General features: G+C 42.5%; 1 protein-coding gene across 4 annotated transcripts in view; it reads right to left on the minus strand.

Moving 5' to 3' along the window:
* map7d1a (MAP7 domain containing 1a) overlaps nucleotides 1–27159 on the minus strand; it is a 66986-nt gene that overhangs the window by 12112 nt on the left and 27715 nt on the right. The window contains exons 3-14 of one of the 4 annotated variants that reach the window (XM_080737367.1): nucleotides 24481–24549; nucleotides 23740–23760; nucleotides 19743–19906; nucleotides 18634–18739; nucleotides 14893–14997; nucleotides 13084–13206; nucleotides 12493–12638; nucleotides 11872–12002; nucleotides 8415–8659; nucleotides 5554–5866; nucleotides 3372–3552; nucleotides 1143–1247 (exon numbers count right to left, since the gene is read on the minus strand). In XM_080737367.1, coding sequence (XP_080593493.1) covers nucleotides 1143–1247; nucleotides 3372–3552; nucleotides 5554–5866; nucleotides 8415–8659; nucleotides 11872–12002; nucleotides 12493–12638; nucleotides 13084–13206; nucleotides 14893–14997; nucleotides 18634–18739; nucleotides 19743–19906; nucleotides 23740–23760; nucleotides 24481–24549 — 1709 coding nt within the window. The remainder of the gene's footprint in view (nucleotides 1–1142; nucleotides 1248–3371; nucleotides 3553–5553; nucleotides 5867–8414; nucleotides 8660–11871; nucleotides 12003–12492; nucleotides 12639–13083; nucleotides 13207–14892; nucleotides 14998–18633; nucleotides 18740–19742; nucleotides 19907–23739; nucleotides 23761–24480; nucleotides 24550–27159) is intronic. The other 3 variants (XM_080737368.1, XM_080737369.1, XM_080737370.1) reach the window with 3 other exon arrangements.

The following is a 27159-nucleotide window of genomic DNA, read 5'->3' on the forward strand; positions in this document are numbered from 1 at the left end:
GTCCGACCCCCCCCCCCACCCCCCCCCCCACACACACACACACACACACACACACACACAGGCTGTGAGCCCATTTTAATCATAACACACAGACGGCCTATTTGGGACAGGCTAAGCCAAAAACATCATTCATCTTGGCTGCAAGAAGGACCCAAACTTGCTTTAATAACGGTGGCAAGTTGAAAGGCAGCTAATATAGAGTAAATGTTTCTGTTTATTATGTCTGAAGTGAGTGAAAGGGAGAGGCTCTCTCACTGCTCCGATTGATTACATTTAATTCATTCGTTACTCAGAGACTTGTGCCTAAGATCGTTAAGATGACCGAGTTGGAGGCAGTTCAATTAAATTCAGGAAGCAGTTTCTTAAAGATTCAATAACAAGGAAAGTCTTGTAAAAAAGTTGCTTTCATCCCATCTTAAGACATGATTAAGTGTCTGTCCATATAGTTGAGTGGTTGGGCCTTTTTTCCCCACCAGACAGCCCTGGCCCAGGAGCCAATCCGCCATGCCTCCTTCCTGTGGCTCGCTCCACTTCACCATGTTTCACAAACCCTCTAAATAGAAGGAAAATATACAGAGAGGGGAGCGGACCGCCCACTCTCTTTTGTGTATGTTAAGAGATATACTGTATACTAGTATATATAAACACCTGAGAATGGAGTGAGAATGGACGCTCTACAAATGTTATGTTAAGGGTGGTGAATTGGGCCTAGAATTATTTAATGCTTTAACTATTGAAACATAGCAGCTATACCAGTCTTGAAAATGTGTGCAAATCTTTGAATATATGTATTTTTAAAGCAAACTCACATTTTGCTTCTGGGGGGGTCCCTGGAACTAAATATTGGGGGGTCCTTGACATGGAAAAGTTTGAGAACCACTGACATAGAAACATAAGTTTTTCTAAAAAACCTTTAGAAGGATTTAGAAGACACTTACAGAAGCGGGTCAAAATATTCAAAGACCTGCACAAATCTTCACGATTTTTCAAAAATAGCAGATATACAAGCTCGCAGCGCGGCACTCGCAGCGCGGCACTCGGTGCTGCCCTGTGAGCATTAAATAATTCTAGGCCTAAATGGCTTTTAAAGGTGAATTGAGCCCAGCCCTACAGTACAGCTGGGAGAACAGTGGATGTCCTACCTTCTTCCTCTCCAGTCTTTCCTGCTCCTCCTTCTGAAAGTGTTTCTCTCTCTCCAGACGCTGCTTCTCCGCTTCCTCCCGGGCTTTAGCCTCAGCCTCCTCTTTCTGCAACACACACACAAACACACACAGGCGGTAATCCAACAACTGTTTTTTTTATGTCACGCAAAAAAAGAAAAGGGTGGGGAGGCGGTGGGCGACTCAACCAAAATAAACATGTCAAAGGGTGTGGTTGTCCTCTGCAGTTATCGTTTGCCCACAAGAGTCATTTTCCTTTACCTTCGGGCCAAAGTATCCATTTTCAACATTTAAGTGCCTATCACGAGGGGCATTTAAAAAATGCAACGCAATACTCGGCATGCAGTGTAATTGAACCATGTTCAACCACAAATGGCACTTCCTTGACAGTCCACCGGGGGGTGGCAAAGGGTGGTTTGTGAATAAGAGAAACCATTACAGAGATAGCAGAGTCAGGTTTGCAGGATAATCAAACCACCTCAGTCACAGTGAGTGACTGCTTTTCTTTTTGGTTCAGTGGAACTGTGTACTTGTTAACGTTAATTCCCTTCCACTGCACCTCAGCGAAATCCAGTCAACAGCTGTGAGTCAACATTGCAATGCTCAGCTGGTTTTATCAACACCTGCTGAAAGATAAAAGGAATCCACTCAATGTTACTAATCATTAGCTCAACTGTTTGGGATTAGGGTATATTACTGTCCCAGACAACAAACAACATTGATGAGGACAAAGACTGGATGGTGTTTTCGAAGAGGAGTGTTGAGACAGTGACTGAGGCAGGGGACAGCGGTAATGTCCTATAGAGAAGTGCAGAATGAATGCCCATAAGAGGTTGTGTGCTAAGTTAGAAGAATATACTGTAACTATATTGTCAATGTCAAGGCAATTGGATACACAGTCCCCCATATGCCCTGGAGCAGTTTGGGGGTTCAGTGCCTTGCTAGAGGGCACTTGGGCAGAGATGATGGGCACTGTAGACATAATACCAGCCGACCTCCAGTCAACACAACTGGAACACACCCTCCTGTTGGTGCTGGGGAAGGAACCTGAGACTTTTGGGTTACTGGCCAGCATCTTTACCACTAGACCATCCATTGGTGTGATGCATAACAGCTTAACTGCCTGGGGAAGCTGTGAAGATATTTGGTGTCTGTGTACACCTTTGTGTGCTTTTCATTGTGTGTTTGGTGTGTATGCATTCTTGTGTGACTGAGGGTGTCTTGATCCTGCTAGACAAGCAACAGCAGCTGTGGCTGGAATCTACGATGTCTCCTCAAGCAAAATCATGATACAACGGACTAGCCGCCGCTATGAATGTCGTAAACAACCTTCTGCTAAACGTTGACATTTGAATGGTTGTCATGTTTATGAGCTTGGTCCAGCTTAAACCCAGTTCACTGAGGTCAGTGTGTTCTACTGATACGGGGGCCAAGATGGGCATGTTTGTTAAGTGCGTACTACATAGGCTATGATGCCAGACAGTGTTGTCACGGGTCCGATTCCCAAGGCTGGCAGAAAATTCTCTCCCGCTTGCTGTGTGTATGTTCTACTACGTCGTCGGGATCGGGAATCGAACCCACGCCACGACACGCTGTCAGGCATCAGAGTATATGTGGTATAAGCCTGGACTAGTCTGGGATCACTTCACTTTTCAGGTTTGTAACCGGTCTGGGGCGGAAACCACAAAACGTCATGTTGTAGTACTCAAAGGACTACAATTTGCCGGAAAGATCAAACCGGATTCAGTTTTAACCCAAAATATTCCCCTGCGCTCAAGGACACACTTTTAGGGCCTACCTAATAAACTCCTTGATGCGGAGTAGTTTTGCTTTTGAAAGATTTGTCTGGTATATGTATCTTTTAGTCCAACTTTTAGCGACTGGCAAGACTACACTAGGCTACTTGAGCATTTTAATAGGGATTGGGGAAACAAACAGGGGGAACCAAATCAAATCGACGCCGCTTCTTCTAGTGGTTTCCGTGCTCTAGGCGGAAACCAAACGGTCTGTTGTGAACGAACACCAGGCTTTCTCTCAGAAAGCCTGGTAGGAGAGGTTAAGCCTGGACCAGTAGGACAGCGGGCGCCCCATAAATGTTAATGTAACTCAGAGAGTGTAAAAATGTTAAGGGTCAATTATAGTGTACCAACATTATTCAAGCTTGCCTCAAGATAGATCAGGGAGCTCCTGGAAATGTGAAAGTCTGCTTACCTGTTTCTGTAGGCGTTCGTTCTCCTCCTGCTCGGCCTTGGCTCTCTCCAGCGCCTCCTTCTCCTCCTGCAGGCGTTGGAGCTCGTCCCTCTTCCGCTGTTCTTCGGCCATGACGCGGGCCTCCTCCTCCCTGAGTCTGCTCTCCTCTGCCTCCCTGGCTATTCGCTCCTCTCTCAGGACCCTGGGGGGATGAAGAATGAGAGGCATTAGGCAAGGCTGTCCTACAGTATAATGCAGAGAGGTGTTTCTCAAGTATAAGTGGAAATGACAGCCGAAGTCGAAAACAGACGATCTACAAGCTCACATCAATTTGGAGCTTTTAGATACGCTATATTCAAACTATCAGTCTGCCAATATCAAAACCGCTGGACTGTGTGAATGTGGTCAAACAGCGTGAAGTGTATATCAATCTCTTGTAACCGAGATACAGTACAAACAAAAGCACTCCATTGTATTGAAGGCTTGAATTGGCATTTTATAGTGCAGCACAGGCCAAGGAAATCAGGAAATGAGTGTTTTGGGAAAACGGAAACGTTGGATATGCGACTAATGATGACAGTGAGTGACAACAGGAGCCCACGCTGGCTTTGGACACGTACAGTTACATTGTGACACAGTAGGGCTGGCACACGCCATGGCCAATCCTTTAAAGCTTGCCAACCTTATTGGAGAGAGGAACTTAAGCTGTCATATTAATGTCAACCACCCACGCCCCCAGGGGGATATAAATGTGCATACACACACAGACATCGCCTCCGCTTTGTGAGGACTCATTGAGGAGCACACATGATAGGACATGACAGGTAGGTCATATACTGATGTCATCGTCATTTTACAAGAGATCTTTAAATGGGGAGCTTTTCTGTACTGTATAAAAAACAAAGCAATGTTTATTCCGTCACATATTGTGTAACATTGAGGAATTAGGACTAAACTAAAAGTATGTAATCAAAGTTAAGCACATATTTTATTCACGTTTAAGTTAATGTTTAACTCTAATATTGTAATCAAATTGGGCATTCTCTTTTGTAATATGGTTATAACAGTTGTTATACAGTAGTATCATCTAGTTGCACAAACCATCAACAATATGAGGGAAACCCGTTCAGCATCGCAATCAATCATTTAAAAAAATAGCTATCAACAAATATATTGAAGTCATGTGCATGAAGAAAGAAAGAAAAGATACTTAACTGGTTCCCTGACTACTACAAGTGTGTACACAATACACAGTGAAGCACAACTAGATAGGAATTAACAGCACGGCTGCAATGTCTCTTTGACTAATTGGAATGCTTGGCTCAGTAAACTCATTTTATATGGCATGAAGGTGACATCATTAATATAGCATTTTAATGATTCATCACATGGCCTGTTTTTATATGCCATTAAGGACCGCCTGTCGCGTTCCGAGTAGTGAAGACATCGTGGTTGGAAAGGACAAATTTGGTAAAGCAAGCACGAGAACACACTGGAGGGTGATTTGGCAGCTTGCACTGCGGCCTCTAAAAACTAATTTCATCTAACAGTACCCAGCCTTCTGCCTAGCTGGAGTTTGATGGTTGTGTGATGGGCCAAGGCCAAAGCTTGCACTGGCCCCATTTGGACCCATTTAGTCCTGGAAAGCCTATATGGGAAAGCATCCGTGTCATTTTAGTTGTTACTATACATCGTCACTGTCGGGGCAGAAACCTTGCAACTCCAAGTTTCAAATCGAAGAACAAGAAAAACTAGGTGCTCAAGGGGTAACAGCAAAGTTAAAAACGTGTAGTGGGTGCTTCCAGGATAAGTGGGATAAAACTTAGAAAAGAGAGGAGCAATCCGAGCACTCAAAAAGTTAAAAAGGAAGGGAGCGGACGTAAAAACTGGGTACTTTATTTCATTATCAAATAATAAAAGCCAACATGTTTCGACCTCTCTGGGTCTTATTCATCAGGGCATATATGATGTTTCAAATGTTTTTTCTTTTTTCGCGATGTGAGGCGTTGTGCACTTGTAGGCTACTATTTGGCTATTTTCAGTATTTCAAGTTTTTTCTTTTTTTTTCTCCCGTCGACAACAACGGTATTAAAAAGTGAGTAAAAATTGTTTTCAGAAAAACGCTTTAAAAAAGGTTAGGATTTAGATTTTAGAGGGTGTTTTTAGAATGGGCCTCAAGTATAATGTGTTAAAAGGCATTAACCTCTCCTTCTCCTCCTGCTCACGGCGCTCCAGCTCCTCCCTCTCCCTCTGTTCGCGGGCCTGCCGGCGTTTCTCCGCCAGGATGCGGCCGGCCTCCTCCGGGTTGTTGGTGCCCGCCATGGGCTTGGTTGCTGGGGAGGGGGCGGGGGATGGGGAGGGGGCGGGCGGTGACGGTGCAGGAACACTGGGCGCCGATTGCACCTGGTCAGGCACCGAGGGCGTGGTGGTGGCGGAGGTTGTGATTGGTGCACTCGGCGGAGAAGGTGTGGCAGAAGCCGAGGATGATACGGCAATGGCAGGAACCGTAGGAGAGCCTAAACCAGGAAAACAAGGTGTGGAGAGGGATGGATATTAAAGGCACTGAGATTTGTTTTTTATATTTAGATATATTCTATAAGACTTTGATTTGCAGATGAAAAATATGCTACTTGCAACCGTCTTACTCCATTATGATTCAATATATAGCTGTTTTACTCTGATGTTAAAAGACTATTACAGTAGACATACACCAACATCAATAACCAAAACCATTACAGCTTCAGAATACAGGAAATACAGTTTAAAATAATCATCACCTAGACCCCATCCTCAATTAAAAACTGCAATTTTAGAGTTTTCATGATTGGGCCACCCATTTGGACGTACATTACATTTGTATCACTAAGCGGAGCTTTAAGTGAGTCTGTCACAAGTACAGAATGCTGATTCTATACGAGTGCATATTTTGGCTCTCAAAGGAGACAACAGCAGGGACCATTATTACTACTTTCGACACATCTGTGCAGATCCATCTCTCAGCAACTTTTAAAGTCATTTTATATACTTTTCTCCCAGATACGCAAATCAAGCATTTGGACAAGCTATTGCTTGTGTTTTAGAAGCTTATAATGACATAATTAAGGCCGATTATCACAGCCTCTTGGTGCTTGAGGGACAAGGCTCCGACTAAAGAGCTGTGCTGTGCGGTACCATGCATAATTGAGTCTGATGGTAATCTTTGCTTGGCTCGGCTGCAGCACTCTGACAGATATACTGAGTTTCCACATGCTCATTCACATTTTCCAATAGGGGAGAGATTCCAAATTCAAATCCATTCTTCCCCAGTCATGGGAAGCAAAGCCAATGCCAGTATAACAACTCTCAGTGTATTAAAATATTACAGTATGACTCAGCCACAGTGACTAATATCTCTTATGAGACAAAGTACATAGAGTCTCTTTAAGAAGTGACGAATGAAAAGATGGTTCCAAGTGTAGAACAAAGGACCGGTCACGCCAAGCACGATAACTAGAACTATAATTGTGTGAGCGGCTGCAAGATTTATTCTGTAAACAGTGGCACCAAACAGCAACAAGCAGTCCAGCTGTGTCAGAGCCCACACAGAGGGAGAAAGAGAGATCTCCATCTCAGTGGTGCCGAAAGACACATGCAACATATGGATAATCTGACTCTAATCCGACTCTAATTATAAGGAGCTGATAGCTGTAGCCTACCTTAGATGAACATAGATAGATAACTTTATTATCCCAAGGGGGAAATTCAGTATGAAATGACAGCTACTGTAGCATACCAGCTAGTGTTATCTATTCATTAGTCTCGCATAACCAGACAACTGTTCCACAATCTCCGAACACTATAGAGTCTGAAACTACACCTCCTGAAATCAGAGTAACGGAAGCTGGCATTTCCGTTCACGAAAAGATATTTTAAAATATCATTTCTGCTAAGCAGCAAGCTTAATATGCTTAGATGATTTTGATTTATATATTAGGATAAATGTGCGCTAATGTACAAATGAAACACACACACTTTATCGCTCTCTCATGATCAGAGCTTCCACTCCCCAGACTGTATGACAGAAGCATTTGCAAATTGTGGGATGCAACAGTCTGGCCACGCGAGACTAGCTATTCATAATCTTTCCTCATCTCTAGGCCTGTCACCATTATTACATAATCGCCTAATCTATTATTTCAGATAATTCTGATTATTTTACATAATCGTTATAATCGTTTCCAAGTTGAAAAGTTTTATTTTTCATATGCCCTGTGCAACTTCAAAGCCTAAATCTAAAGAAATGTCATTTTTATTTATATGTTCCAGTTCGCTCACGACCATCTTTGTTGTTACAGTTGTGGCGTGGACTCAGGCCATCCACTTCCCAACGTATCTATAGTTATAGTTGTCATGCTCAATGTGAACAGTGCTTAAGATCTAAAATAAAAGTATAGTCAGTAGACCCTAGAGCGTATTGGTGCTGTACAATGTTAACAACCGTTAACAATATTCGGGAGAATCCATTGTGATGCAATCACGCTAGTGACAATTACTGTATCTCTGACCAGTCAGTACACTTTCGCATTTCCGGCAGCGACCCCCAAAATAATCATATTTTAACTGGGGACCCCCCCAACCTGACGAGCACTAAGAGTTGAGGGATTACATTTTGTATAACACGGTTCTATTGTGAAAATAACAGATCTTCATGCTCACAACATGTGAGCATGCAGATCGGCTATTTTCACAATTTCTGCCTCTAATATTTGACAATTTGGCTAATGAGGTATTAAAAAGTCCTTAAATTGTCACTTTAGAAATGGGCAGATACCCTCTAGTCTATGCACTTAAACTTTATGTTGGTTTGTTTACTGTTGAGTGAGAAAACAGTGTTGCACGTTAAGTTAATCATCTGGCGAACCCCCCAAAATAATTTGGGGACCCCCCTAGGGGTCCCGACCCACAGGTTGAGAACCACTGGTCTAATGGACAACGAGTGAAGTCGAGCCAGTACTACAGTATGCAGTGAAAGGACATACTGTCTGCAACCACTTATCATCACCACCAGCTCTGTCTTGTACTCACTCCTACTGCTCTCTGGGGTGGGAGGCCTGCGGGGCTCCCTGACCCTCTCCAAGGGGATGGGAGAGGACGTGCGGTTGTGGACTATCCTGGCAGGAGTCCTGGCCCTCTTGGGCCTGGCCTTGGGGGTGGAGGGGCTGCTCCGGCCGCCCAGGGGCTTGGGGCTCGGGGAGGCAGCGGGGCTGGGAGACGAGGTTCTGCCCTTGGGAGTCGCTGGAGACGAAGGCCGTCTTGATAAAGGACTGGGGCTGGAGAAAAAGGAGGAGAGAAAAATACATATATTTTCATTGCTATAAGGATATTCAGCTGGATGGAAAATCCACTAATCAAAATAATGGTTCAGGCCTACAGCCCTTTATCAGGGACTGACGACAAGTAAGAAGGCCTCTACCTTATATGTCAAAGAGAAATGGGAAGTAGGATTTGGGGTGCAGATTGCAGAGGAGGATTGGTATAATATTTGTAAGAGGATACAGCCACAAGCTCGAGAATGTGGAGGGAATTTTACTGGAAGAACGCCATCAGATATTTCAACTCCAAAGATCAGAGGAAACTTTACAGCAGAAAATATACGTGGATGCTGAGTTGCAGACCACGAACACATATTTTGGAATTGCCCAAAAATGGACAAATATTGTGATGATATATGGTCAGTAATAAAGGAGATACTGAAATACGAAATACCGAAAACAAGTGTGGTGCTGTATCTAGGAAACCTGACACAGGAAAACACACAGGGAAGACATGCATCTGGTCAAGGTGCTGCTGGCAGCCAGCAAAAAAGCAATCACAAGATTGTGGTACAAGAGTGACCCTCCAACTGTGAGCAGTGGCTGTGCATTGTGGAGGAAATATATGTGATGGAGAGATTTACCCACAAACTCAGGTTACAAGAAATATTCCTTGAGAAATGGGAAAAATGGACTGTATACAAAACCCAAAAGAATGACACCACAGAAAACTGACTTTGAAATGGACTGAAAAATTACATTTGACATGATGTACTAATGTAAACCCTGCACTGTTTGTATGTACTAATCTGCAAATAAAAATGTAATGATTCATTATTACATTGTTTTATGGCTAAGATAAAATCAACAACATTTCCCAAAAACCTCCCATAGAACACTCCTGATGTCTACCACATACAGACATCCAGTTCTATAGCATAAGTGTACAAATACATACAAATGATACGATGTACCGTTGTCCTTAACCAGCACTCAAGAAATCGTGACCTCAGCCCAGCAAATTCAAAACACACAATGCACTTGAAGCATTGCATCACTCCTCTAAGTGCATTATGGGTCTGGTTCCTAGCACAGTGAGTGGGCAGCAGAGTGGCATTCAGCAGCAGGGAAACATCCATTACTGCGGAGAACACGGTTTCCCTCCATGACTCTTTGCCACTGCCAGGTCCTACTAGACCATTTCTGTTGAGTCAGAAGCACTCCATTCTCCCTCCACTCTGTCCCGTAGCCAATTAATTCCTGTGGCCTAGGGGTTGACTATGACCGATCTGTCCCCTCTCAGACTGGCATGCCATGCTTTTAGCTCCTTGCCTAGACTCAATTAGTGAATGAAATAACCATAAACACTGTCGCACCTTCACTGAGTGTTGACCTAGTTGTTGTTGGCCTCAGATGAGGTTATCATTGGGAGGTCATGGGATTCTGACACTGAATTTATACCCTGTCCCACATCAGTGCGACACGATGGAAATAGCCAATCTACAAGCTCACAATGCGTTGCATGGGCTTGCAGATTGGCTATTTTCAGCACAGGACATTTACACTATGTACAAGTTATTCTTGAATGTAAATCTTTGTGTGGAGAGCACAATATATAGAATTTTCTTCAAATGCCATTTTAAGAATAGAAGGCAGTGGAATACACAGCAGTTAAAGCCAAAAATAATCCCAAGACTGAGATTTATTTTCAGACCATGTCACAATATGAGATTTTTGAAACATAGTCCCTGCAGCACACACCAATATTTGGGTTGTTTCCCTGAAGTTCTGAACTGCCTTGACTGAATGTGTGTGCTTCATTTTATAGAAGTATCTTCTGAAGTTATGTTGTATTCTATGCTAGTCAAATACTCTTGAAATTATATTATTAGTTTGGAGATCACTTGACTAGCGTTTTGACGAATTTGTCATTCACGCCGCAGCCATCACTACGTACACCTCCCCCTTATTTATTTATTTTTTGCGGATCTGCACTGATCTCAGAAATAGCCCCTAAGGAATCCTCAAGACTGAAATCAGTCCCCAGGACTGAGAACCTTAACCCCTGAATACAGTTTTCACAAGTGGTAAATGCTGACAGGCCAGCATATGTTCTATGTGATGAGTTGTTAATAGTTGTACTGATCTCTTCCGGGCTTCACGCTACTCTTGCCTTAAATAGCGTTAAGGAGTGGAGTGGAGAATTTAATAGCGAGCCAAAGGACTGTTGTTCATGGCAGTACTGAAAGTATTTGCAATAGAATGCAATGCAAGCATAACTCCTTTCTTCCAACTTGATAGTTTCTTACCGGATGCACAATCAAAGAGAACGCCAGCACTCACGGAAATGTCCTGAAGGGGATTTGCATTGGTTGTCACAGGCAGCATTAGCTGTATGCTGCCCGTGCCAACTAAATAAAAGTGCCTTAAGCACTTTTCTGCGAGTGCTGGTATTCTCTTTGATAGCAAGACACTATTGACATTTCTTGGAAGACCAAAGAGGGGGAAAGGAAATGCATAATTTAATCAATAATTGCACGGCACAAGCCTGTGAATAATAATTCCTCTTATGCATCTATTTTTATCTATAATGGTTCATTAATTATGCACACCTGACCAGTGCTGGCACAGATGGCCAGGTTGGACATCAAGTCTTTCACTATCGTTATCTTATTTTAACAGTTGCTACTACTAAATCTGTACCCTTATGTAGCCGTGTTTCATCCTTACTGTTGTGCTGCTGTGACAACTCAATTTCCCTCAGGATCAGTAATGGTTTATCTATCATAATCTTAGCTGCAGATAACAAAAGCGAAGACCCATTTTTTGCATTAGCAGAGTTAGAGAAATAATGTGAACGTTGGTGCAAGTTATTACTGTAGCAATGATCAGATTTGAAGTTTATTCCCTTCATTCGATTCCTAGCCTCATTTAATAATACATAATGATACATTGACTATTACCTACTTGGGGGGAAATAATATTTGGGGCTTTTATGCCTTTATTTGATAGGACAGTAGACCGACAGGAAATTGGGGGGAGAGATGGGGAGTGACATGGGCCAAGGTCAACCCGGATCGGGAATGGAACCCACGACGCCGTCAGGCATCAATGCCTATGTGGTATGCGCCACCAACGGGCGCCCCGAAATAAACTTTCTTAAAACTGACGCTGACTCTCATGAGTGTGTAATGAAGAGATTAGTCAAAGACATTTTGTTAAAGTCTTACCTTGGATCAGGTCTGTGTCTCATACTTGGTAGAGACTGTCTCTTCTTCAACACCTTCTCTTTAGTGATGGCGATTTTCTCCTTCTCATTCTCCCGCTCCTTGTCTTTCTTCTCTTTCTTATTTTTATCCAGCTATGAAAACAAACAAAAAATAATAATTATAATTCGAAAATGAGCACATGACCATAATGTAACTTCCTTTGCGTTCTGTTTGTTTGTTTGTGTTCATGTTTCTGTGCAAGATTAATAGAGATTTCTAAAATAAAACAAAAACATTGCTGAGAAAAGCTCCTGCATATCAAACAAAATACTACAAGAAAAAGACTACAGGATACCAGGCTGCAAAAATGTTAGAGAGATTAAGCAGAGAGAGGATTTTGTGATATTTTTGTCAAGTAAATGATCAGCCTCTTGGCAGCAAACAAACCATATGACTTCAGTCAGTGTGGGTGGATATGCTTTGTGTTGCGGATTCCTGTATCACATTTCATGCTGTATTTCATATTACATTTCATATTGCATGTGTTTGTTCAATTTGGACTCTGTTTGGACTCTGTATTGTCAACATGGTACCAATGCAGCTTGTAAGTGACCATAAAACAAGCCAACATGGCGGACATACGGGTGCAGAGCTGCGTCTGTGCTGGCGCTGCGTGATGTCTGGCGTGCTGGAAGTCACCCTCCAGCGGTCGGAGCAGCGGTGGTGGGGCCGGTGGGCACACAGGGTCAGCGGGCTGGCTGAGGCGGAGCGGGGGCACAGGGGGGATTCTGAGGGACGTCAGACAAGTAACGTTCATTATTCGTACATCGGCAGTGGACTCACAGTGGTGAATGGTCACCATGCGATGCTAGAAATGCACAATTCCGTAAAGCATTAGTTATCTTCTGAAACATTTTCATGTCAAGGACGCCCTTGTATGCATTTGACTGCGGACCACCACCTGAAAATATTTGAGCAGGGACCCTTATTAAAGAATATTTGGATTAATGTTCATGTTTATGTATCAAAAACAGACAATCTACAAGCTCGCAAAGTGTCACAACGCCTTGTGATTGTAGATCACAGCAGCTATTATTAGTATCCAATAAGACTAACGTGGTTAACCTGTTCCTCATTTTGCCAGAGACCCACTAGAACCCCTGCAAGGATCCCTTGGGGTCCTCTGACCTTACTGCGAGAACCACCGCCATATAGTACTGCATGTCTACTTACGTCCATCCTTGCCGTTACTGAGGACACTGGCCGCACTGCGGCTTCGAGCCAGGAAGGACAGGGTGGGCGTCATCAGTCGATCCACAATACTGCTTTCCCATGGGCTCAATGCCAGGCTACGGTCTGAGGGGACAAACAGCAAGGTGTCACATCTCTCATTCAGCCAGGAAGAGGTCACTGATCCAATGCCAGGGTTCAAATCACAACTCAGCTCAGCTTTGTAATTCTATAGGAGCTTATTAAGATGATCAAAACAGCAGGGAGACAAAGGAGTATTGACTGTGGACATTTTAAATGATACCCTGGTATAAGAAAACAAAAATAGAAAGAAACCCCATCCCATGCTCAATTTCAAGGCAGGAATATGCCCGTGTCTACAAGCTGCAAAGAAGCCCCAATGTTAAGAACCACCATGCTTCTGTAGAACAACAATCACCCACCAATAACAGTTTAATGACACCCAAAGAGATTACCACACACGAAAAAAGATGTAAGAAACTAGATCAGTAGACGTCTTCCTACATACTGTAGCCCTGAGCTGCTCTGCCATCACCCATGGGAGACATGAAGATTTGAAATACTTGTCTAGACAATGAATGAGATATTTATAACTCCAGCCTTGAACAGAGAGTCAAAGAACCGGGGCTTTGTGCCGAGACTCGTCAGCAGTTTCTTGGGGTAGTGAGAGAGACGCTTCTTGGACTACTGAGGAACTGCAAAATGCAGCGGCATCCTGTCCTGAATACTAAGGTTTGTGCGGCAGAGCATTGAGAGAGAAAAGAATGAAAGAGAGACTGAAGAATGATTCAAATTTTTTGACCTCAGAGGACAAAAGAGCATAATAAACATGAAACAAGATGGAAGAAAGAGGGCAAGAGCATGCTAGAGAGAAAGCAAGAGAGGAAGAAACAGAAATAGAGGGAGAAAAGGGGAGAACGAGTCTGGCTTGGAGGGACAGACGAGGCCTGTGCTTTCACCTTTTGTCTGTTTTCTAGCAGTGTTGCTCCAGGGAAGAGCACATTATGGCAAAAATGCCGACTCACCACTCGGCCATCTGACTTCACTTTCTCAAACACGTCTTTCTAATTTTTGCAAGGGTACACAGCGACCCAGTTCGCTTTCTAAAAGAAGGGACTCATGCACCTGCACTCCGCTAACACTCTGTGAGGGTTGAACCTGTGGACAGCTCTGAACTCTTACTGTATATAAGATATGATAAATAGTCTATGGTTGATTTGCATGGTTGCCGATACAAAATCCCACTCACCTCCACACCTTCAAATGGATAAAAATGGTTAGCCAGCAGGGCATGATGCAAATTAATACAAATATAAGGGAGACCCATTTGACAGTATAAACACACCAGGAATGAAAATGACCATCACCACACAAAATGAACCACCAAGGATATGACCCAGACAATCACATTAAAATATAATGACACTGTGCGTATTAAAACATATTCATATGAACATATGAACGTGAGAAAAATGCAGAGGAAAGATGCCCCCCATTCACCCAAAAAATAAAATAAAATAAAACACCAACCAAGGCCAAAATCTTGCGAGAATAAAAAGTCAAAACTCATAGTGGATTTGGAAGGTGGAAATGATTCAAGTGGTCAACCACCAAGCACAGGAGAACGAGTGAACTCAGGAAGGGGAAACGGAACGGAAAACAACTGAAATCCTAAAAGACGATGGAAGGGTGCTGAGGTGGCTGACGGCGGGCGGTGAGGAACGGAAGACAGGGAGGCGGGGAAGAGAGGAGGGCGGGTGGACAGACGTTTTCCCCAGGATGTGGTCTTACTTCTACTGGGCGAGTTCCAGAGGGTGGCAGAGGACTTGGAGAGACGCTTGTTTATAACCGAGTCCACGTGTTTGGGCAGGTTGACCGCCGACAGGGAGCACCTGCCTGAGAAGCCAAGAGAGTACGCCAACACAAGATGTTCACACTGGGTCACATGATTACTGAGAGGGAAACGGGAACCTTCCTGTGGAATGGTGCTTCTGTTTAAAATATACTGCACCATCACATGCAATATTAACCACTTAAACCCTATATACTGACCAGAGACCCCCCATGGGGGTTTATATTTGGTCCCCTTCTGAGGGGTGGGGGTTCCCAAGTTCAAATATGATTTTGGGGGTGACAACCTGAAAAGATTGAGAACCACTGCTAAAAAAATAGCCGATCTACAACCTCACAAACTTGTACATCAGCTATTTCAACCAAAAGAAATTCTACTATGAAATAAATGCCAGGATTCATGTGGTTAACATATAGCTAATGTTACACAAGTAAGTAGGCCATATTCGATAAAATGACTCCCCCCCAGTATTTCTTATTTTTTCTTATTCCACCTGCATAACTTGAAAAGTTACGTGAAAGTGGACATTAAAATATTAATTCAGACAGCGTGTCAAAATAAAAATGTATTCAGAACGAGCCTTGAGGAGAAAAATATTTGAGAGAAAAAAAAGAGAAATCCTATGAAAGAACAAACTTTTCATCTGAATTGGTTATTTTTCACAGGCTGTAAACCTTTTACCATATTGTAAGCATACATACATACATGATACATACAGTAAGCATAATGTCAACCTACCTAATTACTACATGCTTTCAACGAAAGCATGTAGTGTTATGTGGTGCATGTGAGCTCAATAGCACTGCATTTCAGTAGTATGCTAGATGCTGTGAATAATCTGTAAATGTGATGGAAGAATGCATGAGGGATGCTGGCAAATTATCCATACAGGTGAAATTGGGAGGTGCACTGCACTGAGTGCACAGCGCAGGCCAGGGATGCATTATATTTTCACTCAAAATAAGATAATTATATAAAAGGTATTTTACCCCATTACTGAAAATCTCCAAAATTGTTAACATTTTGGAACATTCAGCATAGTAGTTTAATTTGTCAATAAGGCTGAAAAAACACGTCATCAGAAACAGTATTTATTAATGCTAAGAAATATACATAAATAAATATAGTCATCAAACGCAAATTTGTGTGGAATAGTTATTAGGAAAAATATCAAGAAAGCACAAAAGGAGGAGCGCACACCTATGTTGGTGAGGTGCTGACCACGCAGATAATAAAGATAAAATGATGCAGCCACAATGCAAATAATTTATTTAGATAACCAATGTTTCGACTGTAGCAGTCTTCCTCAGGGTATTGGAAAAAGTATAACAGTGAAAGATTATTCCAAAAAATACTTTTGTTTAATAAAAGAAGTTACACAGTAAATAAATATACTATAAAGTTTCTGACCATTTGCGACCCTTGTTGAAGCATAGAACAAGCTACAAACGACTGCAGGGAAATAGCCAGCACCTGGGCGTAGTATTAATTTCACGGTTGAAGCGGTTTGCTGACACTTTGAGAGAGAGGAATAGCCTCGATTCAGAATAATGCCACGGCCAAGTATTTGCATCTACTGTATCTAAACCTTTCTATGACAAACTTGATATACAAAAATCTCTGCAACAAACTCAAGAGCACTGCAGATTAAAAATCCTTTCTCCCTGTCTTCCTCCTTTTCCACCCATTCATCAATTTCCAGTTCCATATCCCTCTTAATGCACTCCAATCAAATGATTAACTGAGCTCTCCCTAAAACACCACCAGACATTGTTCAGAGAACATTACCGTAATGGAAGTATTAAGTCTGGCCTGGCCTCAATGGCTTTATTCTGATACATGGGGCTGGTAAAGAGGAAGCACAATGCTCTTTTTGTCCGTAAGCCAAGGCGACGACTGTCTCTCTGGAGTATTTCCTAAATAACTCCCGTCCACTGCAGCCTGTTGTTTACAGCCGTTTACTGTCATCATCTGACAGACATGCAGGCAGGCAGGCAGGAAGGAAGGAAGGAAGAGCGAGTGTGAGCTTCATAAATTTAACTGTCCATAATTCCCATGCTATGGCATATGTGAGGGTGGCGGAGTTGATTAGATGGCATAAGACGCAGTGGGTCCCTTTAGATTTAGAGATGCGAGTGCGGAGGCTGGCACACATTATTTGACACCATCCATCATGCTACATAACTCCTCTACATTTTCTGCAGCTGTACCAGGAGGACACTATGGATTGGACACTGAGGACTGCGATCTGAGGGCCCAGGCTTGTTGACAGGGCCATGTCAGGACATGAATCAATGCCAGATAAACATTAAGCAACCACATACAGCATTCTCTGTCACCGGTCGATAGAACCTGGCTTACTGCGACTACTGCTACTGCTGCTGCAATAAAGCAGAATACATATTCGTAATGTGCGTTCGATAAAAGTCTGGACATGCCAGGGGCTAATGAGCATGGAGCAATATTTAAGAAGCAAACTAATCTGCTGGCAAAATAACTAGCTAATATCAGAGGAAGTGGTCAACTAAGGTGAGGGGAATGACTCAGAATGCAGACCAAAGGGGAATAAAAGTATATATTTATTTAGACAGCATCAATGACTATCATCAATTCATCATATCCAAAACCTTGCACATGATTTTGACTAAAGAACTTCTGTGAGCTCAGATTAGACCAACTTAGGCCATTACGGCTGTTGTTGTAGGAGACAAACAGCCATTACCCAACCAAATCTTACCAAGGGACAATTTGTCCCATGTACAGTACGTCATCCCCCCACCCCACTTAAAATATGACCTCAGTTATAAAGAAAGATAGATACATCGTTCGTACCCTACACGGTCAATAATTATATTGCCTGCTCATGCCAAGCTCTTCAGCGTAATGTCTATAGCCGTCACAGCCGCAAGCAACTCTTAGATTCTATTTTTAATATTTGGAATCTAGAGTTGCAATACCAACCCTTGACAGCCCATACATCCAAACGGATAAGTCAGATCTGATTGTATTAAACAACGTTAAACTTGGTCCTGCGTGCCACCCATTTCGAAATTGCACATAACGCAGCAGGCAGCAGGACGTTGCGTTATTGTTAACGATCACTTCCAAACTCCAACACTTAGAAAAAGAATCCCCTGCACAGAATTTATTGACAGAAAGTAGCTCCTAACATGTCTATGGTGGATCTTTATGAAACAAAAGACTTTTCCAGATATTAAAAATAGGATCTAAGAGTTGCTTGCAGCTATTAGGCATCAGTGATCCCATGTCTCATGACCCAACCTTACACTGTATCTTACGATCAGACCAAATTTCCTCTGCAGGGTAATGAGACTACTGAGACATGTCATCATGAATGCACGTGATTCAACATGAGTGATCTAATCAAACAATATTAATAATGTACCATGTCATGAGATAATGAGGATGTAGCGAGCTGTACGGAGATGATTGAGGCCAACACAGTGGTAAAAGGTAGAGGAGTCCCCAAGGTTCTGAAAAAAACTGACTGGTCGAGTGATGTACTGCAGTACATACAGTAGCCAGCTATAGAGCTTAAAAATGCACTAGCATTAATGTCAGGAGCTGAACTTGTATCCCTTGACAGGAAAAGTTAGTCACGCCCCTACAATAAGGGGATGTGTGTATTCAGCAGGTTATTGTTGGAACAGGATACTCACTCTGGTTGGAGTTCTGGCTGAGGGCCCCGGCCCAGGACCACCTCTGCTGTCGGATCTCTGCCCAGGTCTTCTTGGTGGACCGCTGGATGGCCGCCTCGTAGCGCTCCTGGACACGGGGGCAACAGGAAGAGAGGTTTCGGTCAATTACAGAGCACAGCACACAGTTAATATATGAGCATCATGTAAACTGGGCAATGATATATTGATTAGACATGAGCTGTGAGCAACAACAAAGGTCAAGATACACTTACAAATCAATAAAAACATGAACAGGGGTCAACGCTTCACTGCCCTCTCCATGCAAGCGTCAGCATTAGTTTTACAATTGTTGGAACTTAACCTCACACATAAACAATCCAACCCTCAATTATGCTATGATGAGTGTGCACACGTCAGTGTTTGTCTAAAGCCGTCTCTTGGGTGGGATTGTTGACAGGGCAAAGAGTTTTGGGACACTAGCCCCACAGTGGCGTGTTCTAGGTTTTTTTTAGAGGGAATATCGTATATTCCCTCCCACAAGCACGACCTGAGCTTGTATATACGTGAGCACGTGGTCATTGGTCACCAAATTAAATGGTTAGTTGACATTTGTTGATGATTTTTTAAACATTTTCTGGGACGGTAGACAACACTGTATCCCCCACCTTGGGACTCCTGGTACTATGCAAGTTAAGCATATCATTAAAAAAGACAACGTGTTGCATTCACAACGCTGCTTGCTCGTAGACTGATACTTAGACAATGGAAGTCGGTTAAACCTCCCACATTCAAACAATGGCTAAAGGAGGTACTCTCTATGATTCCCTTAAAAAAAAAAAAAAGATACAACCGGAATGGCTCTAAAGACAGATACATTAAAACCTGGACCCCTTTCATAGAATATGTTGAAAGCATATCATTCGCTTAAATATAAACCCCCTTGGATAATTCAAAGCCATTTACCAAATCTGAAACTGAGTAACCTCTGCTTGGAGGCCTACAGTAAGTAGACAGTTGGTTACAGAGCTCTTTCTTTCTCTTTGAGTAATATCTCTGAACTGAATGGTGAAATAATGTCTTATAAGCATAACCTGGAAATCTGACATTTGATATTTTATGGATCTATATACCTTGTTCTTCTCCATTTTCTGTTTCTGCCTCTCTTCCAGGGCGGCGCGGCGCTTCTCCGCCTTGAGCCGCTGCTCCTCCAGCCTCCTGCGGCGTTCTTCCAGCTGCTGCTCTCTCAGCTGCCGTGCTCTCTCCTCCTTCTCCAGCCACTGGTTCTTCTTAGAGGCTAGGGAGGTGCAGGGGACAGGAGAGGGAGTCATGAGGGCTGGACGGGGCAGGTAACAAGGGGGTACCAGAACGTGGGGCCCACATTCATTCACTTTCTCTCTCTCTGTGCCCCACTCGCTTTTAATGGTTCTATCCATTAAAAAAAGGTGTGACTACCAGTATTATGACTGCATGGTTCAGTGCACCTCTTCATTTTCAATTACCGGTAGATGTTTTTGTAATGCTGTGCCGACATCAGAAAAGTAACTTCTATCAGGAAAAATACTTTCTTGCCACATGCACTGACATAATTTATCCAAAAGTTGCGACACAAATGTTTCTTTTGCACCATTTCCAAAGCATTCTTTGTGAGAAAAATTAAATTAAATTACTTAAGTTTTTTTCTCCACAGAACGCTCCATTGTGCTATGATACTATACTCCTAAATTAAATTACTTAACTTTTTTTCTCCACAGAACGCTCCATTGTGCTATGATACTATACTCCTAAACTGACACGGTATCCGGCTAATCGTATCAAGCTCCAATGTCAGCCGCAATAAACCATGTGCTTTGATATGGTAATAATCTCCCCATCCCCTGAGCCGTTCAAAGTCGGTGTAAAGACGGTATTATGCAGCATTCAGCGGTGGCGGCGCTGTATGCACAGCCCTCCATATTTCTATGAAGCCACAGATTTAAAAACCTACAAGAAGAATCGGCTTCTGTAGAAGAGCCGTGGCTTAGTTCTTGCAAGCAGCTGATGCTACAGAAGCAACTGGTTTTCTAGCGCTTATCAGATTCGTAGTCTTCTGCGTGGGGCGGGGTGGTTGTGGTACTGTTGGATGATGGAGTAATGCTAAGATTTATCACCAGGCACACAGCTGGGCTTTTCATGCGATGCTACACCGCTGTGCAGCGTGCTAGGGGGGAGAAGCATCTTATCAGCTGCACTGCAGATTTCAGCTTCAAGTTGCTAGATCTTGAAGAAAGCAGTTTGACTTGACAAAAGCTACACAATTAACTTCTGGCGGAGCAAACGCTGTAAGGGGTTGGAAGGAGGTCAGCATGGGGGAGACTTGGATTTATCGTTTGCACTTCACAGCTTTACACAGGGCAACAAGCAAGGGCAGAGGGAAGACGAAATAGCCTCACTGCTGGCTCATGTTTTTGTCCTGCTCATCCTAGGAACACAAATATCGCTCACAGCGACGACATTCAAGGCTGAAATTCTACAGCTTTCGGTCATAAAAGCTCCTCCCCTCTCTCCTCCATGTCACAGCCTGACAGTGTGAGTGTGACATGACGACTCCCACCAGTATGTGGTGGCCGTGTGCAGCACTTTGTTTTAAATAAGTTATTTTTTAAGAAAGCAATGCCGCCCAGGCTTTGTAGGCGTTTTGGCCAGATAGAATTGGGCAATGACTGGCTGGCTTGAGTTTTTAAGAAGCAAATATGCTCTAAAGATGCATCTTATATATCCTCTATAGCATAACAAAAAGGGCTTATGTGAACTATATACCTTATTTTATACATAAATGGAAACCCTATAGGGAAAAGCAATGGAAACATGGTAAGGGAACCCATTTCAACTGCCATCCAGGTTTCAGAACTACAAACCATACAGTATATATGCTTAGAAGATTAAAAAGTACATTAAGATAATATTAAAACATTATCTTCACTCAGTCCTATCAATGACAAGCTAGTCTAGCCTGTGAGGAGTATTTCTATGCACATGATCTTCTATTACTTAAGAGTTCAGAATGATCTACTTCCTCGTCCTGGTTGTTCTATAAATAAGTTCCTCTCCCTGGCAAGTTATCAGCTTTTGACACTCGACTCAACATCTGGGCTTTCTATAGTCATTAATTAGTCATTAACTTAGTGCTGCTCCCTCCCTGGTCTCATTACGTATGCATGTCCCTCCACCACAGACAGCCATGACCAGAAAGGAGCCTCAGCCCAAACTCTGATTCAGCACTCTCAAAATTGGTGAGACTGACACACGTTAGTCAGCATGACTTGAACACAAGAGGGAATATCCACAACATATTTGCATTTTTCATGTTTAGGCTATACTTTGGATAGATGGATGATACTGCAGAGCAGCTTACAGCAAGTGTAAACATGGAAGGGCGTTTCTATTATGATATCAGTATCACTAAAATTACATACATGTGATAACCAAAGGAATAGTTAGTTCAAATAAATAAGGGGTAAACTAAATATGTTTTAAACATTCTCCCCTACTTTTAACCCTCAAAAGCAAATCTTTTTACCGACAGCCGAGATCCCTTTCAAGCGGAGATTGAAAACACAAGCTTTGGCAGAATCTTATCTCTTATCCTGGTTTGAACGCGAATATTAGATTAGGAGTTAGGACCATACCATCCGGCAAGCCCAGTGTTTCAAGATATGCAGAATAAATGTGAAGGGAGGACACTGTTCAGTGCTGCAAATACACATCATATGTTATTTTAGGCAACGTTTTCAGCTGTGACCTGCATAATACAGCCTTCAGCATTTACTATTACAGGCTTACGTATAAGCTAGTCCAGTGGATGTCAAACCATTTCATGTCAAGGACCCCTAATGTGATTCATAATTGGCTGGGGACCCCCACCTGATTTGAGAAGATTTGTGTTAAAAATTCAAAATGATCCAAAAACATTTGAGCTATTTTCAAAAGATTTCAAAAATGTACAAGCTTGCATGAAGTGACGCGCTGTGAGAAAAGCCAACATATATTATGAATGAATGGATAAAATGGTTAAAATGATTGTGACAATTGCGACCCCCTGGAACTCCCCCAAAGACCTCTGGGACCCCACTTTGAGGACCAATGAGCTAGGCAAATGTGTTCAGACTGCTACAAATCAAGTTATAATTCCAAATGTACTACACTTTTCTTTATAAATGATATGAGCATATTTCTAGACATCTACAGACAGTAGTATTACTGGTACTGCTCTGGCTTTATGTTTTAAGGAATGATTAACGATGAAGACATTAACGTGCGATACTCGGATGGCACAAGGGGAAAACATGCACACCAACAATGCAACATATGAGATACTATCAATGTGAAGATCAGTCAGCACCTCTGAAAAGAGACACTCATTCCACTTGCCATGGAAGTGAAGATAAGTGAATTCACACACATTTCTCATTCTTGATATAGCCTTTTTACTGTAGGTAGCCGTCATATTTCTTTCTTTTAGTTGTTGAAGTGCAAATTCACAGCCAAGCTAAATCTGTCTTCCAATGTTTGTAAAACCCTCTCATTTCTGCAGGAAGATTGTAATCAGAGCAGGTTTTGTGGTGTGTATGTTATCTTCAAAAAGAAATGGAATAAACGTTGTGGACCCGTGGTCTCTATGGCTGCCTGCCGCATAGCACAAAAGTTCAAACAAGGGGCATTTAACGTTTTGCTTAATCTGAATACGAGTGTTTGCTGCAGCCTACTGCTTGTGGGTTAGGGTTAGGGTTTGTGAGACATTATGGGACATGTTAATCAGTCTGGCGCTACATTAATTAGATGAAACACATTTAGGCTTAAGCCATTAGGAGTTTTTAGGATTCAAATAAAAAATAGCAGATCTACAAGCTCAAAACGGGGCACAAAGAGCTTGTAGATCTGCAACTTTTGATGCTTTTGTGTGATGCTGTAGTATGATCAAGTAATTAAAAAAAGAAAAAGATAAAACAAGTGACCTAAGCAAAGGCACTCAGAATGAATTAAACCAACCCATCAAATGAAAACAACAACAACGTTAAAGAGTCCTCTACCACCACCACCACGACGATAACAACCACCATCACCATCACGACACATAGGTGAGTGGCTTACCTTGTAACTGGGTGAGCTCTTCTGCAATGGGGGAGGAAGTGAAAGAGAAGACAAAGGCAACTGTCAATCATGCAAAGCAGTGCGCCAGCGGTGTGTCACTTTTGCCGGGCGGGTAGTGTGTGAGACAGCCATGTCTTAATCCTAAGTGAAACTTATCGTATGGCGTGTTGCTTACTGACAATAAGTGATTTTCTTCCTGCTTGAAAATCCATTGTTGACAAGCGACACGCTACACAATGACGTATAAATTAGACTTCATAAGTGAACACTCGTGCTGTGACAACAAGTCAACAAATAAGTCAACAAACAAACAAACACAATAAGACTGTCGTTTTCACGTCAAACATTTTGTGCAAAGGTTTAGTGAAATTTTGCATCGATATGCATTCTGATATTTGGTTAAAGTAATGTTTTAAAGCCAAAAGGTAAAGCACAGTCAAAAAACACAAGAAAGAAGCTATTGTTTTGAAACTGCAAATGAGTTGCTGAGCATGCATGCAGGAAGATTAATGCTTTTTGACAGTCACTGGTAAAAACGTCGCCTTGGTTTTCATTTATCACAGATGCAATTATATCCAAGCCAAAATTATCCCTTTATGCTTTAGCCCAACGTTTCTGGCTAAATGTGCATGCCATATGTAACTTAGAACCAAAATAACAACCCTTTCCACCCCATACACTAGGGGGAGCTCTGTGCCTGTGTAAAGGACTTGTCTTCCAACCACCATTGCCTCAACTTACCCAGATATTTGGCCTTCTCTTCCCGTCGCTCCTTGGCAAGCTTTTGCCTGTCCCCCGACTTGACCACGTCTAGGATGAGAACGAGAGAATGGAGAGAAAAACACATTTGTGAATTGGAGATCACACTCAAGCACGCACGACCAGTTGTGTGGAAGAAAAACTGACAAGTAGGGCTGTCACAATTATTACATAATCGTCTAATCGTGATTATTTGACATAATCGTGATTATTTTTCATAATCGTCATAATCGTTTTCATGTTGAAAAATGTTCATATATTTTTAAGAAATTCAAAAATAGTGGAAATAGCAGATCTACAAGCTCACAACGCGTCGCATCGCGACGCGTTGTGAGCTTGTAGATCGGCTATTTCCACTATCAAAGTTATTTTTTAAGTAGTAAGTTGTCAAATATGTCAGTAATTTCTTTGTATATTTAGGTTATGTGTCATATCTACCATGTACAACTTCAAAGCCTAAAAGCCAAACAGAAATGTAATTATCAACGACAAAAACACAATTAAATAGTTAATCGCCAATTATTTGCGTGACAATTAATCGTCATGTAAAATGTCATATTGTGACAGCCCTACTGACAAGCGAATATAATTCACTGTACTATCATCGTACAGATGTGGTGCATGCTAAGAATAGCTGCTCTCAGGCACGTGCAGACATAGACATCAAAGGAGGCTTGACTGAAAGAAATGCAAATGTCCTCTTTCCATGCCATACCTGAAGGCAGCATTCAAGAGAATTGCCTTGTCTAAACTCTCCTGAACTAGAATGCAGCATCTTATGTTAAAAGAATTGCCCTCTCTGTGTAGAAATCCATGCCGCTACGCCACATCTCCAGTATTGACTTGATTATGCTTGGTTCAGTGTGGTATCAAGCACCGAAAATAGCAGACCTCCCAGCTCATAACGGAGATCGGCTATTTTCGATATTTCCACCAAAAGGCCCTTTCAGAAATGTCAGCCCCTGCCTCTCTAACATTCTATGCATGTCCCTGGCAGTTCTACAAGCTCACAACACATTGCATTGTTGAAACCATGAAAAGGGTATGCAAATAAATAATTCAAATTAATTCAAATTGCTATACCTAGATAACAGACCTTTTCTGAATTTCCCTGATGCAACACACTGTACTCCAGCCAGCTGGTAACGCAGCCTGGTTAAAACAAAACGCTAGACATTATTTGTTAAATGTAGCCTATTTGACTCAAGCCCATTGGGAATATCTGTTCACGGAACGCACTGAGTCCTTGTGGTATTCACAGCCAGGGGTGTCACAAGGGGTAGGAAAGTGGGACTGAGTTACTAGGGCCCAAGGTGGAGGGGCCCTAGTAACTTTAGCTATTGAAAAATAGCAGATATACAAGCTCACAGCGCGGCACCGAGGGGTAGGAAAGTGGGACTGAGTTACTAGGGCCCAAGGTGGAGGGGCCCTAGTAACTTTAGCTATTGAAAAATAGCAGATATACAAGCTCACAGCGCGGCACCGAGTGCCGCGCTGCGAGCTTGTAGATCTGCTATTTTTGAAAATGTGTGAAAATCTTTGAATATATGTATTTTTAAGCGAACATTTCTAACTCAAATTTTGCTTCTGGGGGTCCCTGGAACTAAATATTTTGAGATCGGGGTCCGTGGCCAAATACATATCATCTTGGGGGTCCTTGACATAGGTTTCTTACACACATTTTCACGATTTTACAAAAATAGCAGATATACAAGCTCGCAGCGCGGCACTTGGTGCCGCGCTGTGAGCTTGTATATCTGCTATTTTTCAATAGTTAACATTCATGGGGGGCCCGCAGTGAATCCTTGTACCCAGGGCCCAGAATTTGGTGTGACGCCCCTGTTCACAGCCCATTACCCTGCAGATGAACAGGAAAGGTGGTAAAGAATGGTATTAGTTTGTCTCACCTTGGGTGGGTTCTACCCTTGGGATGTAATGAGTAATGAGGACAATATTGAAGACTAGGTTACTAAAACACAGTAAAACCTTTCAATATTGTGGGACTAGCCTGTTAAACCGAATTATTTTGGAGTTAGAATGCACAATGTCCTCTACCTTAAATTAATCATGCCTGCATTTTTTTATCTTGCAAGCCATGCCAGAAATACAGGAATGTCAATATTTCAACACTACTGTTATACAAATGGCAACAGTGAACTCTTGTCTTCAAGTAAGGAGAAGAGAATTGACAAATAGTGACAAAACATTTTAAACCACCAATATTCATGATGGCTGCTTTACAGGCCAACTAAATCTTAAGCTGCCACATGGACGTGTAGGTGTTTACATCTCTCCCTCCTGTGACATCTTTGCAGCCCTGGTGCATGAATATATTGTTTTGTTTTTATATTTTCTGCCTTTACTGATAGTTCAAGTGAAGACAGTAAAGTGGGAGAGAGAGAGAGAGAGACGGGGAGAGACACGCATCAAAGACCACCGGGACCCGAACCCACGACACACTGCCAGGCTGCACCAGAGCCCACGGCATGTGTGGCACGCGCCCAGACTGCCAGGCCACTACCTGTGCATGAATCTTTTGCCTTTCAGAACTGTTCAGTAGGAGGATGGTCCAAGGATGAAACGTTTCCAACTGCAAGCATTAAATACTAATATACTGAAATAGTAGGCCTACTTGGAAAAGTATTTCATTTATTTACATAT

Source organism: Nannobrachium achirus, assembly GCF_963921795.1.
Source record: "Nannobrachium achirus genome assembly, chromosome: 2".
Lineage (NCBI taxonomy): Eukaryota > Metazoa > Chordata > Actinopteri > Myctophiformes > Myctophidae > Nannobrachium > Nannobrachium achirus.